This window comes from Micrasema longulum, unplaced genomic scaffold (assembly GCF_059751315.1).
Source record: "Micrasema longulum isolate JH-2025_06_02 unplaced genomic scaffold, ASM5975131v1 h1tg000482l, whole genome shotgun sequence".
NCBI lineage: Eukaryota > Metazoa > Arthropoda > Insecta > Trichoptera > Brachycentridae > Micrasema > Micrasema longulum.
The window spans coordinates 1,109,407-1,127,317 of NW_028277679.1; the positions used below are offsets into that span (position 1 = coordinate 1,109,407).

General features: G+C 33.3%; 1 protein-coding gene across 10 annotated transcripts in view; it reads right to left on the reverse strand.

Annotated features, from left to right (window-relative positions):
• Nucleotides 1-9,792: 9,792 nt before the first annotated feature.
• The window catches only part of Osbp (oxysterol binding protein), a 31,033-nt gene continuing 22,914 nt past the window's right edge, over nucleotides 9,793-17,911 (reverse strand). For all 10 annotated transcript variants that reach the window (XM_088227002.1, XM_088227010.1, XM_088227006.1 and 7 more), the window contains 3 exons: nucleotides 16,064-16,249; nucleotides 10,360-10,502; nucleotides 9,793-10,278 (listed from right to left, as the gene is read on the reverse strand). In XM_088227002.1, the coding sequence (XP_088083128.1) occupies nucleotides 9,930-10,278; nucleotides 10,360-10,502; nucleotides 16,064-16,249 (678 nt within the window). In that variant the 3' untranslated portion in view covers nucleotides 9,793-9,929. The remainder of the gene's footprint in view (nucleotides 10,279-10,359; nucleotides 10,503-16,063; nucleotides 16,250-17,911) is intronic.

The following is a 17,911-nucleotide window of genomic DNA, read 5'->3' on the forward strand; positions in this document are numbered from 1 at the left end:
TGTCTGCCTTTTTCTGTGTGTTTTTTTTATTTATTTTTATTTAAGAAGTTAAACATGAACAGAAAAAATATAAAAGGAAAAATAATGAAACCCACTAAACCGCGAAACCGGCTTCAAAGCAGGTTTCTTAGTTTTCTTTTACAAAGAAAAACATTTAGAGGAATTATATAATTTTAAAATGTAATATAAACATTATTAAGAACTAAAAGCATACGTATTTTTCACAAAATTTATTTACAAAATAGATGATTGTCAATTGTTAACATAAAATAATAATCAATATAAAGCCTTGTTACGTATGAGCCATTTAATTATTTTTTCCTTAAAAGTTTTATCAACATTTTCTTTTAAGATCTGCTTAGGAATTTTATTAAAAATTTTAGTAATTGTATAATGAAGTGTTCTTTGGCCATACTTGTTTACAAACCTCGGTACTGACAAGCCTTCACGTTGTGCTAGCCTTGTATTGTGTGTATGCAGTCGCGTGCACAGAGTTTTCAACTAGGGTAGGCAGTAGAGTAAAAAAGTACGTTTTATATACTATAAGTACCTAATCAATCTTACCAAACAGTTTCCTTCACTAGTCACATTAGTTTGAATCACTATGCTGTAGGTAGTTAATATTGAAATTACCCAAGCTACATCAAATATCCAAATAAATGCTAAATTTATATAACATATTTCTTATTTTTAATATAATTTATATAATATATTACTACAAAATCCTTTTTTAAATATTTTTATATTTTCATTTATTACGGTTGCTACACTCGAAATTAAATAATTTTGGGCTCTAGTTGATATTCTCGTAAATGCACTACTAGACAATTGCAAGTGATTTTCCAAGATACCGATATATTTAGCTAGCAAATCAATAAGTTCAAAAAAATTACGCGAAACAAAAATACTCTCGATTGTATAATTATAACAGAAACCAATTTGAGGTTATTTATTCGACATGACTGTCTTTTATTAAATAATAATCTAAAAAAACGCTAGATGTCGGTAACATATTCGTTTGTTCTTTCTAAAACAATGTACCTACCAACGTTCAAAAAGCACTGCCTACTAGCTTACACATACACGCGTAATTACAACTGAAATAAAACCCACACATACATATTTCGTTACCGCATCGCGTTATATTCCTTTGGAAGAAAAAAGCATTTGTAGTTCGTACTTCTCCCGACCCAGGCCGATAGCGGCGCGCTGATCGGTACAATATTATATTACTTAACCGAATTATCTTTTGCGCGTTTTTCAAATTTTAAAAATAATTACTAATATTTTTGATATTATTTTTTGCTATTATTTCAATGAAATTCTAGTAGGGTAGGCACTGCTCATGTGCCTTTATGGAACGCACGCCACTGTGTGTATGTATATACCTTTTCTGGTAGTTACTATCAAATCGATATCTAGTAACAAATTTGAGCCGTAGAATAGCATTTACGGACAGGCACCCTTGCTTTTTAAAAAGTTCGGGTACCTCTTCCTTATCAATTCGAGCTGATCTGTTAATTAATTTAAGAGCCCGGTTTTTTAAAGATTGAATTTTTTTAATGTTGGTTTTACAAGAAAGGCCCCAACTGGTAATACCGTACCTAATGATTGATTCCGCTAATGATCGATAAATAAGTCTCAATGTTTTTATTGGTACAAAATATTTTATTCTAAACATGATGCCTAATTTCATTAACATAATTTGGTAATATGTTTATCCCATTTAAAAAAAATATCAATAATAATGCCCAAATACACATATTCATTAACTACACCAATTTTTTCAGTTATATGTAACAATACCGTTGTGAAGACAGTTGAAACTACGCGATACTATATTAATTTGATTTAGTGCTGGCACATGAGGGGATGTGACATGCGTAATTTAGTCTTTTTTGCATTTATTATCAGACCCATATCATGCGACCATTTAAGCAAGGAATTGTAGTCTTCTTGTAATTGACTTTCCGCAATAGAGAGAAATTACAAGTGCCGTGTCATCGGCGTAAACATAATGTTTGGCATACGTAAAACATTTTGACATTGATGAAACGTAAGTAATATACAATAATGGACCCGGAACGGATTGTATTTAAGATTGCTAAATGTTTTATTGAGTTTAACTAAAACCTTTCTGTTTGTCAGATAGTTTTTCAGAACATCAATCAGGTTGCCACCTATACCGATGCTTTTTAAGATGTTAATCAGTATTTTACGGTTTATTGTATCGAAGGCCTTAGAATTCTCGATTTACCGACGTGGAATTATGACATGATTTCTTCTTATGTTCACTATTGACATAACTAGAAAACTGTTCAATAAGGATTTCAGTGCTTTTATGTTTTTGGAAGCCATATTGATTCGGATCTAATATTTAAAATTTTGAAAATTATTTGTTAATTTTAAAATGTAAAAATGTTTCAAAAACTTTTTCTATCGCGGGTAAAATACATATTGGTCTGTAATTAGTCAGGTCACTGTGAGCTCCCGATTTATAAATTGGTCTTATTATGCCTATTTTAAGCTCTTCTGGGATTTCACACTGTCATAATTGAATTTATAAGATGAACTATTGTGGGACCTAATACATTTATATTACGTATTCCATCTATACCTGGCATGTGAGAATTGTTTATATTCTTTACAATTTTACATACAGTATCCGTACTGATACAATCGTTTGTTCCCATCTCGCGTATCTGAAGGTTTCCGCGGAGCAGTTTGGCAGCACCATAGGTTGTGTGTGTGACCGCAAGTTCGATCCTTCGCTCGGGCAGAGTTTTTCTTCTTCGTCTTAATGTTGAATTCATTACGTCATTTAAAAGAAAAGCGAACAAAACACTGAATTGATACAAATATGTGGGCAGCATATTTACATGCACATTTGAAAACTGTACAAAAACTGTTTGTATAAAAAGTCCATTGATCTAGAAAAAGGTTCTACTTAAGCGTTTCATTGTACACTGAAGATTCTCGAAAATGTACCGCAAAAAATGTATAATAATGAACTACATACATATGTACTTTGAACTGTGCAAGTTCTTGTTAATCAACCGATTGTAATTTTATTGATTTATTATGGGTTACAAACAATATACAATACATATGGCATCTATATTAACTGTATATTTACGAGCTTCGACTGCAATAGCAAGATTATAACACAACATTCTCAGACTTTTCACAACTTCTAAAATTTTATACTTTGTCTTAGTAAAAAATAATAAAACAAAGGCTGCATAACAAAACTGTTTTTTTTCATTAAAAACTATTGTAGGATATATAGGCTATCTAAAAAGTAGTAAAACAGTAGGGTTTTTATACAAATACCAGATAAAAAATGGACAGTAAATCTTTAATCTGTGGCGTTCATTTTCAAACCGATCAATCATGCATTATATTTTTATAAACTGGCATAAACAATGGAAAATATCTTCCCCTTGATCTAGGTCACGTGACCTGTCTGTGACATCCAGCTGTCCTTTCATCTTTCCGGCGACCTTCTGGGAGTCTTCTGTTGCTAGGGTTTTCAGACTTCGTAATTTTACTAGCGTATAATATCACGGGGTAATGAGAACATTCAGTGGTTTTTGTTTATTTGTTAATAGACTATTATAGTATCGTATTATCAGCGCTGTGATTTCTTTAAGTTTTGTACTTCTGACATTACTCAGCCTGTGACGTCTCAAGTTCTCTTCCTCTTCTTCTTGGTCAGTTCTGCCGATTGGTTTGCTGACTTACCGTAAACCGGAAATCTTTCACAACCCTGCGGTTGATTCATATGAACTAGTGACTTCGTTCAAAGTAGTTTGTACAATTATTAAATTGTACGAACATTAGAGAACACAAAGAGCATTAGCTCTAATTTTTAACATGTGTAAAAAAAAACTGTATACAATTTCAGGGCTGAAGTTCCTCATTATGCCCAATGGGCGTATATATAAATAAATTACTACATTTTTGAGTAACTTCTAAAACCACATATTTGTATCTTCCTCCGCGAATGCTGCAAATAGAAAAGTCTCGATTCATTCTAATCATATATAATCATATGATTTGAATACATGACTTGTTAAGATTGGAAAACCGGGTTTAAAAACCCTAAAGCAGGTAACTCACAAATGCTGAGACATATAACTTTACTGTTAAATAATAAATAATAACAAAAACTAGTCTCTTTATTTGAATAAAATTATCTTAATACCGACTGTAATACTACCAGTGGTGGTGATTTTATTACCCGAATCTCCCTTAATTGGGAGTTATTCTTGATGATAGATTGCTGTTCGGGTCTCGTATAAATTCTATTGTTGAAAAAGCTTACCAAATGCTGGGCTTCATTTTAAGAATTTCCAAACCTTTTAAAAAACCAAATACATTATAAACTTTATACGACACTTTTGTAAGCAGTAATTTGGAGTTTGCATCCGTCGTGTGGAGCCCACAATACGTAACAAACATAGAAAGAATTGAAAATGTTCAAGGAAAAAATTTAAAATACCAAGATTATAAAAACAATAAAATGCTTTGTACTTACAGCCAATCTGCCAAACAAAATGGATTTTTTACCCTTGAAGATAGACACACTGTATCTGAATTATGCTATTTACAAAAATTATTAAATAATGAAGGAGACTCTTTGAACCTACTCTCCAAAATTAATCTTAACGTCCCCTTTTGCATTCGCGTGACAAGAAATAAGTATTTATTCCATCTGTCAGCCTGTAGCACTAACTATGCGCAACACTCTTTCCTCTATCGTACTTGCTCTGACTATATTGTTTTTTTTTCATCTATTAATATATTTTACATGCCCCTTAATTTATTTAAAAATAAATTAAGACTTATTATTTCTGGCTGCGATACGATCCCACTTACTATTTAAAGATGCACACTAATGCACATAAACACACATCTACACTAATACCCGTATGCAGAGACAAAACTTAAGGTGAGGAAAGTACATTCTAATTTTAAATGCAGATAATAATCCAAAGGTGAAGACAATACAATGTACTTTCCTCACCTTAAGGTTTGTCTCTGCATACGGGTATTACTCTCATACAAATACACATAAACACATCCTTTTATTGTAACACAATTTAATAATATGTATGATTTTTATTTAGAAACTTTGCTGGTCTGTCTTTAAACCGTATATGTTATTATATCATTGTCGACTGTTTGTTTCTTTAAAATAAATAAATACAATCAATAAAAGACCTACATACGGGGTGTTCTTAAAACCCTGTCACATCCAAAACCACGAAGATCAGTATAAGCAAGATGACATATTGGCACATTTAAATAATTTTTTAGAACTATAAAATCTTAAAAAATATAATATTAAAAAAAAACAAATGGTTGCCTACTTCTGCAGGGGAGAAACGAGGCGAGGGGAGGGAGGAGTCTGATACACAGTCAACGGCGCGACCGTGCCCTCCTCGCTTCACCCCTGCAGAAGTAAGCAACCATTTGTTTTTTTAAAATATATATATTTTTTTTAATTTTCTTCGTTCTAGATATTTTTTTAAATATGTCTTCTTGCCTTTACTGATCATCGTGGTTTCAGATGTGACAAGGTTTAAAGAACACCCTGTATATTGTTATCTTTCTGAAAAAAACACTTTTATTTCGAAAAATTGAAAATCACTAAACGTTGAAATCGCAATCCGTCGAATGCGATTTTTGGCACTGTTATGGCGCCAACGTGTGACGTGTGATGACGGTCATTAATTTGTTTATTCTTTTGGCAGTAAGAAAAATAAGGCGAATTCCGCTTGAAGATTTCGAAGTGCAGATTTCAGCTCCGGCATTTGAGCGGCTAAGAATCCATTTTCCTTTTCCTTGTTTAATAGGCACGGCAGGTGGTTTTATTCTGCTATCGCTATTGCTCGTTTCAATTAATGTCATAATTCTGTTGGCTCGGTCACACCCATATGTTCATTGTTTCAATTATCATTTTATATTATTTTTGTTTTTGCATTTGTTAATATATTTTTATTAATAATTGTCTGGTTTTGTTTATAATATGCTCATTGTAATAATAATTTGTAAATACAGTCAAACCCTTGTTTTACGTTTTTCGAGGGAGCAACAAAAAAATTGTAAAACTAAAGAAAACTCTTAAGTGAGGAAATGGAAAATGTATGGAAAAATAAAATTACATAAAAATATCATTGTTGTACTAGACTATACTAAATATACTGCGGAAAAATTCATATTTACCAATGATTTAATTTAAAATATTTTGTATTTCTTCGAGCTATATTACATTGAATTTTAAAAAAACATGTTTAAATAATTGTATGTAGGTACTTAACCTAAAATACACGAAAATTTAAATTTACATAAAATGCATACAACAATTTTTTCCCTAAATATTGGGAAATTTTATTTATATGGTATCACTTTTTTAGTATGGCACCGCAGAATTTGTACTGTCATTAACATCGCGGCAAAATTGTTTCACACTTTTATAATAACTGTTTAAACTATCTTCTATTCACATTACGTTTATAACTTCAAATAATATTTCTATTGTCAAATTTTTCAACTTTCTGCAACCTAATTTATCGATATAAAGACTGTTCTTCCTGAACACGCGTCAACTGCATGTCACAATTTAGTAAAATGTCAAAATTAGACACTTAAACAAAATGGTCAATTACACCGCACCTACTTTGAATTTAGTTTGAGACAATAATTTCGCGGCTCGTTGTCTTTTGACAGATCGAATGAGTTTGGAAAAAATTTCAACGTAAAATCGGGTATGAAAAACGTTAATGGGGGGGAATATTTGAATATTCAATATTGAATAATAATATTGAAAAAAAATTAGGACCTAAATATTTCGGTGTAAAAAGCGGGAAAACGTAAAATCGAGAAACGTGAACGAGGTTATACTGTGTACATCGACGTGTAGCAACTTTACAAAAGAGCCAATTAGTTTTTGTTTATTTTTATTTGAATTAATAAAGAATCTCATTTTCTAAATTTTATTTAAATTATGTAAGGTTTAATAAGCCTCTTTATTACAATATGTTTTAAAATGTTGTCTTAATGCGTCAAATGGACATACTTACTCCATCTACCCACTTGCTAACGTAGTTCAGGCAGTAAATTTAATTTGGCGACAGTTTTATCAAAAAGTGGTTGTGTTTGTGTCAAATATTTTTAAAACCTTAACAAATCAGGTAAGGATTTCATGTTATAAAAATATTAATATTTTTTTATTAGCTGTGTTTTTGAATTGATGTTTTGTTGTTGGATGTTGTATGAAACTTTTTCGATGACAAAACCTGGATGCGCATGTTCATTTGGAGGTTTCAGGGATGCCAGTTACTGGATCTCGAAAAAATAAGAAACACCAATACCTGGCTCCCTGCCAGGTATTGGTGTTTTACTTTAGTAGTGAGTTATTTATCAATAAATAGTTATTGTGATTTACTTTTGCTTAATTTAATGTTTAACTTCAAACAACACACATTTACCAGTTACTGGCATAAGGTGCCACTTATTGAGTCACTTTTATGCCAGGTATTGGATATTGTAATATTGGTTATGATTAAATTCGTTTCATTTTACATTAATTATTATTTAATTTGCAGCATGGCTTCTCTAGGGAAAAAAAAAATTAAATATGATCCAGAAGACACGAGGAAGTCGTTAAAAACTGTCAAAAGAGAAATGTCCCAATCTAAAACAAGCAAAATGTTGAATGCTCCATGTTCCACAATTCAAAGCAAAATTTTAGGCAAATACCCCGAAGTATGTAGGAAAAGACCTTCTACGAACCTAACTACAGAAGAAAATATACTTGTACAGTGGCTATTTCATTTAGGGGATTCTGGGTTTCCTGCTAGTAGATATCAGCTTCTTGATTCTGTTCGATTCATTATAACAATACAAAAAAGATCTTATAATTTTCAAAATAATCAACCCGGTAAGAAATGGCTTAATTGACTCGGTGATGGTAAATTTATGAAGAAACACCCCAGCACCACTACCTTCTACATCAGCAGAAAAAACATTATCTTTTAAATTATCCTCTCCTTTCAAAAATTCATTTTTCTAGCTATTAGGCGGATTACGCCCAACCTAAGGTGGTTAGCATAAAAAATAAAAGGTCCCGTCAATAATCAGCTATGAAGCTTGGAAAAAATATCATTTAAATAAAAAAGAGGGTAAAAAAAAACCAAAAGAGAAAAAACAAAGAAAAGTATTAAGGGAAAAAAATAAGCGGATTCTGAACAAAATAAGAAAGCTGAACAAATTAAGTCAGGTGAAAAATCAAAAAAGGTGCTTAAAGAATGCTCATTTCCTGGATGAGTTTTGCAGATAAATTCTAATGCGGCGCGAGTGCCGTCTATGACCACGACCGGTATTGGCACGCGGACTTGGCCCAGGATTCCTGATGCATCTCGGTATGATTATAACAAATATACCATCTGTAAAATTAAACCACCAGTAATCGGACGCTGATTGATACGAAGTTGATTTTGATATCTCATTTTAATTTTAGTGAAAGGATACAAATAGTTTTTTTTGTTTATCGTGTTGATTTATATTCTTTATGTTAATATTTCTGTAAGAACTCAAAATATTCATACTAAGGATCATTTAACATTTTATTTTGTTTATTTAATTATGTATGTTAGTAAAATTTAGCCACCTGTAATTGTGGACAATAATCGATACAAAGTTAATTTTGACATCTTATTTCAATGTTAATTTTAGTGAAAGGGTACATTATTTGTCGTATTGATTTATATACTTTATTATGTTAGTATTCATATAAGAATGCAAAATATTCCGATTTAATATCAATTCACTTTTTTTTTCTTCATTTATATAATAAATATTGTCTTGCCAGTTATTGGTCCTATTTGTGCCAGTTATTGGAGGAAGGTGGATTTAGGTATGCCAGCTATTGGTACTGTAAACGATATTAAAAAAAAATATAAATATTAATGTCATTACAATCATTATTTGTTTTATTTTTTTACTTCCCCAGCCATCAGAAATGTATGTATGCATAAACTATTATGTATTAGACAAAATTCATATTAATTTTAGCAACAATGGAAGGCTCAACAACAGATGAGGTTATTATTTTTCCTAAAGCTGCCAGGTATTGGGTCTGTCTCACCTAAGGAATAAAAAAAAATACCAAAAACTTTAATTGGCTCTTCTCTAAAGTTTCTACGCGTCACACACGCGCAGTTCCCAAACCAGGCCACAGCCGAAACATCCCACCCGTTCTGTGCGACAACTAGTTAATAATGTCAGCGCGTTTGCCTATCATGCAAGAGATCTCGGGTTTGATTCCCGACATGGTTCATATGAAATATTAATTTAAAAGGGTGTTTTCATACTAAAATATTTCATAGTCCCCGGACTGGTACCTGAAGCGTTAGACTGATCATCTTACCTTCATGTAACAAAAAAATGATCGAGATACGCTGCGATTGGTGTACCGACGCAGTGCCCTATGGCACCACCGGGCGCGGAAAGGGAGTGATGATGAATAAATAACAATGTTTGTCCCTTTGAAGTAAACGTAAGCCTCGCATCCAATATAGAGAAGTCGAATACCCTCCAAATCTTGCGGAGCACGCCGAGGATAGAACGACAAACAACCGCCATCTCTAGCTAGCTAGAGTCTGCTGTCGCGACATCATTCTACAGTCTAGAGTCTAGCTAGAGCAACGAGTAGGGAAAATCATACGAGAAACGACGATCGGGATAAGGATAATGAATTTCAGGGCTACGGAAGAAACATCCCGCTGAACTTAACGTAGTTTATTGAATGCAAAGAAAAACGGTTAACAATAATTTAGCATTTCCTACTTAAGGCCTCTCAGCGGTGGTGCGGGGGCGGCCACGCGCGGCGGGCTCATCACAGAGGGGGCGCGCGCGCGGCGCTAGTAGATGTCCGGGCAGCGGCTCCAGTCCTGGCGCTCCTTGCAGCCCCAGTAGTCGCCCGTGTACACGTGCGTCGTGGAATCGGAGGGCGCGGGGTGGCGCGCGAACCACACCGGCTGCTCCGGCGCGGGCGGCGCGCTGCTGCCGGCCGCCGCCGCCTCCGCCGCCGCCTCCCGCGAGCGCCGCTTGCAGCGCTGCTTCTCCTCCAGGCGCAGCTTCTCGCTGTTGGCCTCGTCCCAGCGGCCCTCCTCCATCAGGCGCTGGTCGGGCCGCTGCCGCGAGTCCGTGGGCGCCACCCCCTCCTCCGGCTCGTTCAGCTGCGCCGCCAGCACCGTGAATCCGTAGAACCTGCGGACACGAGCGTTCGGTTTAGCAATTTACGTTCACCTACTGCAACGATGCAACTGCAATGCGGAAGGCGTCACGTACTTGTCGCTATCCTCGGGGGGCAGAACACGCTGCCAGGAGGTGGAGAACTTGCCGGTCTTGCACACCGTGGAGTCGGCGTTCGCGCTCGTCACCGGCGCCATCTCTATACTGTCGTCCCAGTGACCCTGGATGACCCACTCGGGCTGGAAGGAAGAACAGAGTTATTAGCGGGAAGGTCTACGAGGTACAGAATTATTTATGTCAAACTTTCTCAGGTAGGAACATGCAATAATTTGACATTAGTTTGTTTTCGTTATAAATATGTCCGCCTACAAAACATAGCATCTAATTAATTAACTTTACAAAAACAAAAGAGGGCGACACGGATTCATCCGTACCTAGTCCGTACCATAGTCAAATTTCGACTAAAGCGAGTCTAACAATTTTTTTTCTCAATCGGTCCGGGTGTTGTGACAGTTTTTTTAAAACAACCTTCCATATCGATATCCTCTTCCCCATCTGCTGATGAGCCCCAAAAAAAAGGCCGAGTGAATATTAAAAAAAATATTACAACGCCTGCGAATTACAAGTACCCTATGCGAGAAAGAGACGATAGATTTTGTGGTGTCCCAGACAGGTTGGCAACCCAAAGGATTAGCGACATAGGTGAGAATACAAAAGCACTGACACACTGATCACTCGCCCTCCTTTCCACCTTTGCAGCTCTCCACCTACAACAAAGATCCGAGATCTTCGCAACTCGTAATTTTTGACAACCTCATAGTGAAAAATTTATAAATTATAAATTCAGCGTTCACGTAAGTGTATATAAATTAAGAATATATTAAATAAAGAATCTCGTACATTTTTAATTTTAATTAATCTACAATAAATAGTGTTCGAAATTCATGTTAAAATTAAGTACAGACTTTTATTTTATTACAAATTGTAAAGCAGCCTTTTAATGAGCTAAGGCGATGTAGGATTTGGGCTGACTTCCTACACCACAATTTAGCCCGTACACGCTGACAGATACAGGTAAGTGGTAAGTAGTGCAGTGGATACTTAGCCGGTCACTAATGAGTGATCTTCACCACAACTGGTGATCTCCACCGGAATTGATTTTTTATTTTTTTTTTTTATTTAAATCTTAAAATAGGGCACACATATCATACATATTGTTATGTGTGTTCTAATAATAACATTACAAATATTTTTAATTTATAAATTGTTTATCACATATGTCTTGACCATTATTTTAAATTTTGATATGTTTTTTTCTTCATAAATATTTTTTTTCATTTCGTAATACTTTTTAATTGCTTTAAATAAAATTGAATTTTGTGACTTTGCCTTTTTCCTAAATGGAAGTCTAATTTTGTTCTTTTCTCTAGTATTGTGATTGTGTTCATGCTGGTTCCGATCAATTTTTTTCCAAAATTCTGTTTTTTTATTAGAGTTTATAATTTTATGAACAAATATCATTGTATTGTAAAATATTCTATTTCAAACGCATAAAGGAGACAAAGACAAAACCGGTACGACTTTTCCTCAGAGGCATCTCTCATTTATCGCACCGAGAGTGTTCAATATTTTGGAAGAGCGTATTAAGCTTTCAAGGACAAAAACTATTTTCAAGAAAGTAGTTAAGAACTGGATTTTCCTTAGTGGGAGGGATTTGAGTAGGAAACTCCTTGATGATTTTCCGAATGTTTGAGTTTACTGTTTGCCATATTGATGTGCCGTGCCATATATATATATGCTTCTGATCCTATATTTGTGGTGATATACTCATGTGTCTGTGTCAACTATTTGCTAGTCCCATCTCAACACAGGACTTTTAGTCCCACGGAGTTGGGACTTGCGTCTCAAATAATATACAATAAACTTATGTATGTAAATAATTCAATAAATAATTTTCCTTTCTACAAAATGTATCTCTGAATCCTTACCTCACTTTTACGCTTGTAAAATACTAGGTCTAATTATTTAGTGAAATATGTTACGTGTATCGTTAGAAAGGCCATAAATTATAGAAGTTTTTAAAAGCATTTGAACATTATGATTAGTTTAATTAATGCAGCGCAAAGTTAATAACAATATTTTGAGTATTCTAACAAGAATGTTTGTGGACAAAATATTGGATTTCACCCCCTAGGGTTAGTTATTAAGATTAACAAATAATGGAGAACATTTTAGAGAGGGAATACAGAAGCCGGGGCATTTACAGGGCCCTAGTGTGTAAAGTGGTTTAAACCGGCCAATGTTTTCCATCTCATATACACTATACACTTTTAGTAAATTGTTTCAAATGATTATCGGCAGTATTTTTTTTACTGAAGGAAAATAAAACAACTGGATCTGACAAACAAAAACACAAAAAGAAATCAGAATAAAAAAATGGTGAATATTTAGAGAATGGAAAATTTCCTATCTTCATCTATCCTCTATCTTATTTTTGTCATTTATATGAAGAATATTATTTCAATTACTACTACTATTATATTTATTTATTTATTTATTTATTATCATTATATTACATACACAAAATTATAATTTATGTAAAGTTGCTTTGACTGTCTAACTAGGGCTATTTACCCCGTTCTAAAACAGTCAAAAAAATATAAAAAACAGTAATCAATTTATAGAAACAGTTATAAAGATACAGGACAAAGTGAAAAACAAAGTAAAAAATGGAGTAAAAACATGATAAAAAATGTAGTAAAAACATAGTAAAATTGTAGTAAAAACATAGTAAAATTGTAGTAAAAACATAGTAAAATTGTAGTAAAAACATAGTAAAAATGTAGTAAAAACATAGTAAAAAATGTAGTAAAAAAAAACGTAGCAAAAAAAAAAAAATTATTAAAACAAAGTAATAAATGCAGTAAAAACATAAAAACAGAATACATAGTAAGAAACATATTTAAAGTCATAATAAAAAAATGAATGTATGTTGTATAGCAAAAAGCGTATTAAAAGAAAGAAAAGAAAAAAACAGCATATTAAAAAATAAAGTAAAAGATGTGATAAAAATTGAAAAAAATAAATACATAGTTAAAACAAGTTAAAAAGTCATGAGGATCTTAAAAATTAAATCAGCAAAAAAATTAAATCAGCAAAAAACTAAAAATATATATTAACAATTTAAATTAAAACATGTGTTGGCCATCTAACAGCCGCCATTAACCCCTCAGACTCCCTGCGACCAATTTCTCCAAGGAAAGTAGTCAGCAACCTCTTTAGCTTGTGGTTCTTGCAACATTTCCATGACTCTGGCATTATATTATAAAGCTTTTGTCCTATGTAGGAGTATTGTCTCTGTGCTAAGGAAGTTCTAACTATTTGTCGAGAAATCAGATCGTTACTGGAACTCCGAGTCTCATATTGATAGGCAACTGATGGATGTATATCTCTGTTAATGTGAGTGACCACCACTGCTCTCAGTAAATATTGTTGTCTTATATCAAGCACTGCAAACTCCTTGAATAAAGAATCACTCTGATATCTAAAAGGCTTTTTCAGAATGGTTCTTATCAATGACTTCTGTGCTTTTGCTGCTGGGTCCAACTCTGTCTTGGTACAGCTACCCCAAGCAATTACACCGTACGTCATGATAGAGTTTGCCAGTGCAAAGTAGAAGGATTTTAAGTCTCTGGGTCTAAGTATATTCCTTAGAGGTAGAAAAAAATGTATCAAGCGTTTAATCTTATATGAAATCGTTTCAATTTGAAAATTCCACCTTAGAAACCTATCAATTTTAATACCTAGGTATTTGATGTTTGTGACCGATTCCAACTGTACACAATTACAGTTTAATTCACCGTGGCATTGATGCAGCTGTAAATCGTAATTGGTACGTGGTTGCCCTGCCAAAGTTATGCTAAAGCAAATATATTTTGTTTTTTCTGAATTCAAAGTAAGCAAATTGTTATTCAACCATTTTTTAATCCTTGTCAGATCAGTACTTGCTTTTTTATGGAGCTCGAACCAATTTGAGGCATTGTAAACAATAGCTGTATCATCAGCAAAGGAGAACAACTTGCCCAAAGACTCTCTCGTACAGAGATCATCAATATATACCAAGAACAGTAGTGGTCCCAATGTGCTACCCTGAGGAACTCCAAAATTAAGATTAGCAGGGCAGCTTATAGTGTCGTTCACCCTAACTCTTTGGACTCTATTGGTCAAATAGCTTTCAAACCAATTGTGTAGGTTTCCTGCTATACCCAAATTTTCTAGTCTCTTTAAGAGAATTTTGAAGGAAATCGTATCGAAAGCCTTAGCTAAGTCCAAAAATATTGCCATACATTTTTTACCACCATCGAGATGTTTAGTAATTTCTTGGGTTAGGTTTGCTATCGCGTTTTCCGTACCCATGCCCTTTCTAAAACCATATTGATTATCAGAGAGAAGGTTATTATTTTCAATGAAAGAGCTTAGTCTAGCTTTGGCAATTTTTTCAATTATTTTAGAGATTGTGTTTAGTAAAGAGATAGGTCTGTAGTTTTGAATTAGATTTTTCTCACCATTTTTATACAAAGGTATCACAATTGACTCCTTTAGGTGTTTAGGAAATACTCCACATTCAAAACTAAGATTAAAAATATATGTTAGTGGTTTTGCTACATTGCGGACGACAACAAAATTCTCAAAATAATTCAAACTTTACAAGACTGCTTTCTTCTTCAATCAGACATTAACTCTTTTAACCGATGGTGTAAAGTCAATAAATTAGAACTAAATATTAAAAAATGCAAAATAATGTCATTTCATAGAACAAAGCAACCAATTTCCTTCGAGTACCTATTAGAAAACTCCAAAATTGATGTAGTCAAGTCCATCAGAGATTTAGGAGTTGTTTTGGACTATAAACTGACATACAACGAGCATATAGATAATACAGTAAATAAATCACTGAAATTACTTGGCTTCATAAACAGAATATCCTCTGATTTTACTAATGTCCATACAATCAAAACTCTTTATTGCTCAACTGTTCGCCCTCTTCTTGAATATGCCTCAGTGGTCTGGTCTCCATTCTATGTCAATCGCATAAATCACATTGAATCAGTCCAACATCGCTTGCTTCGAAAAATAGCGTGGATGCTTGGACTAGAGAGAGATAATTATTCTTATGCTGAAATAGAGTCAATGTTAAATATTTCTAGTCTACAAAAACGTAGAACTAATATTGACTCCATATATATGTTCGGCATACTAAATGGTATAATCGATGTTCCATCATTACTGGGACAAGTAAAATTCAATATTCCGACTCGTAGATTGAGAAACAGTGAAGTACTGTTCATCGATCAGCATAGAACAAACTATGGCCTAAATTCTCCAATGACCCGCCTTTGTCGTATTGTTAACTCAAGACAGGATCTGGACTTTTTTGGTTTAAGTTTACAACGATTTAAACGAGCACTAAATAAATAGTCCAGATCTTGTCTCGATGTCCCTTATGTTTGTCAATGCTTCTTTCTTTTTTCTTTAAATGTTTTAAACTACTCTTTTATTGTAATATTTAAACCTTATAAATTGTATACATGGACTATGTCCGTTAATAAATAAATAAATAAATAAATATTGTTGAAACAGCCACTTTATTTTATTCAAATTGAGCAAATACATAATTGGATGGCGGGCCCTACTATTTATTAGATTTTTGTTTAACAGTCTGAAGTATTGACATTTAACCTGTACGATATGTTTGTATTCTAAATAAATACCCTATAGGAAATGAATATAAAACTCTCACCTTGCCATCGGCCGCCTTCACGATGCCCGTGACCTTGCGCTGCGTCTCCTTGGTGAAGTAGGAGTAGGGCAGGTACTTCAGGTGGCAGCGCAGCCCCGTGGCGGCACCCTCCCCCACGATGTCCATGTCGCCGTGCTCGTCCACCCACAGCTTGCCCACGATTATGTTGTGGACGGTGGTGGTGACCTGGAAGAGACATGCGGCGTTAGATGCGCATAATTCCTCCAATGTTCCGCATTTCATCCTACGATACCTATGTATCAGGGGCGAATGCTCCTTATAATCGATTACATGCAGCTTACCATATTTTTTTGACATTGTAAGTAATGTTTTATAATACTGTAGTATTATTAGGAAAAAACACATCACCAAAAAAATATATTACTTTTCTTGGGTAAGTAAATTTATATATTCCTTTATTCCATACAGCGACCAGTTGCGCCGCCTATTGGCCAAAATTATTACTACTGGATTACACGAGATTACTCTGCTCACTTTAAAATCACTAATTCAAATACGTCTTTAACCTAAAACTTTAGAATCTCGTTTGAAAAATTACATTTGCGATTACAGTAAAATCTTGCAGCTTTCAGTAATGCAATTTAGTCTTTCAATACTTTTTCATAAGGGCTAGTATTCTTTAAAATACATCAATTTGACTTACGACAGTCTGAGGGAGGTGACAATATACGCACTCGTTATGTGTGAGAAAGAGATAACGAATATATTTTGTATGTCTTAACACGAAAGTTACAATAATAAGTAAGTAATTGACAGTAATTGATCATACTTATGTTTCGGTGATTTGAAAGTAAATTTGCTTTAAAATAAATTAATATATTGATATTTTAATCTAAACAAATTGATATTTTAATCCATAATATAGTATAAATCCTTTAGTGGGTTTTAAAAAACAAAGATTCGCTAATTGTTTTTTGATTGTAATTCGTTTTTGTGCATACAATGACAGTTGAATATTGTAGGTTATTCTTCAGTATCCATTTAAACTTTTAAAATTAGTTAGAATTATGATAAAAACGTTACTAGTGTATAGTGTTAAGAATAAATATATATGAAGAATTATAATATGTATAACTTATGTCGTTTTGTGAATAATAATGTGATATAAAAGTCGATGAAACAATGATTCTTAAAACGTAATTTATGTTTTGTTTGGTGAACTATCGTACTCGGTAAAGAATACTTTAAAATTATTTTATTATTATCATTTATTAAGAAATAGTGTTTTATTTCAAGACAAGTTATAATAGTCTGACTAACCAAAGATGCACTGGTGCGCTAATGAATTATCCAATTTATTAATTACTTTTTCGACGCTTAGCCCAAAACGCAAAATAGCTGCGCGGTCGGATCGTTGCTTTCTAATGATGAAAGCGGGGGTTCGAGTCCACAGGGGTTCCAATTTTTTTTTGCAGTTATGTTTTTTTAAATTGTATTTTTTAAATCAAATGTTTGTGCTACATTAGAAAATATTTTTAATGAAACTATTAGCCGCTGGAGCCATTTGTTAGGAATTATTTATTAAATATAAAATAGACTTGTTTTTTATATGCCATACTACCGCTATGGACATTTTATCAGAATTTTCATAGTTTACCAATTTAAAAACTCACCGCTCGCCACTGCTATGTATCTATGTTAATCAATAAAACAGATCGCTAATAACAATTATGGATATAGTGAGAACTGAATTCCTAAAGTATTAAATCAAAAGCAAAAATGCATACTATAATTTAATATTTATATTCAACTCCCCCAATAAATAAAGCTAGCCCGTCTAAACAATGTAGTGGTTTCTTTTTATAAATGTCCATTTTTCTAAACTAT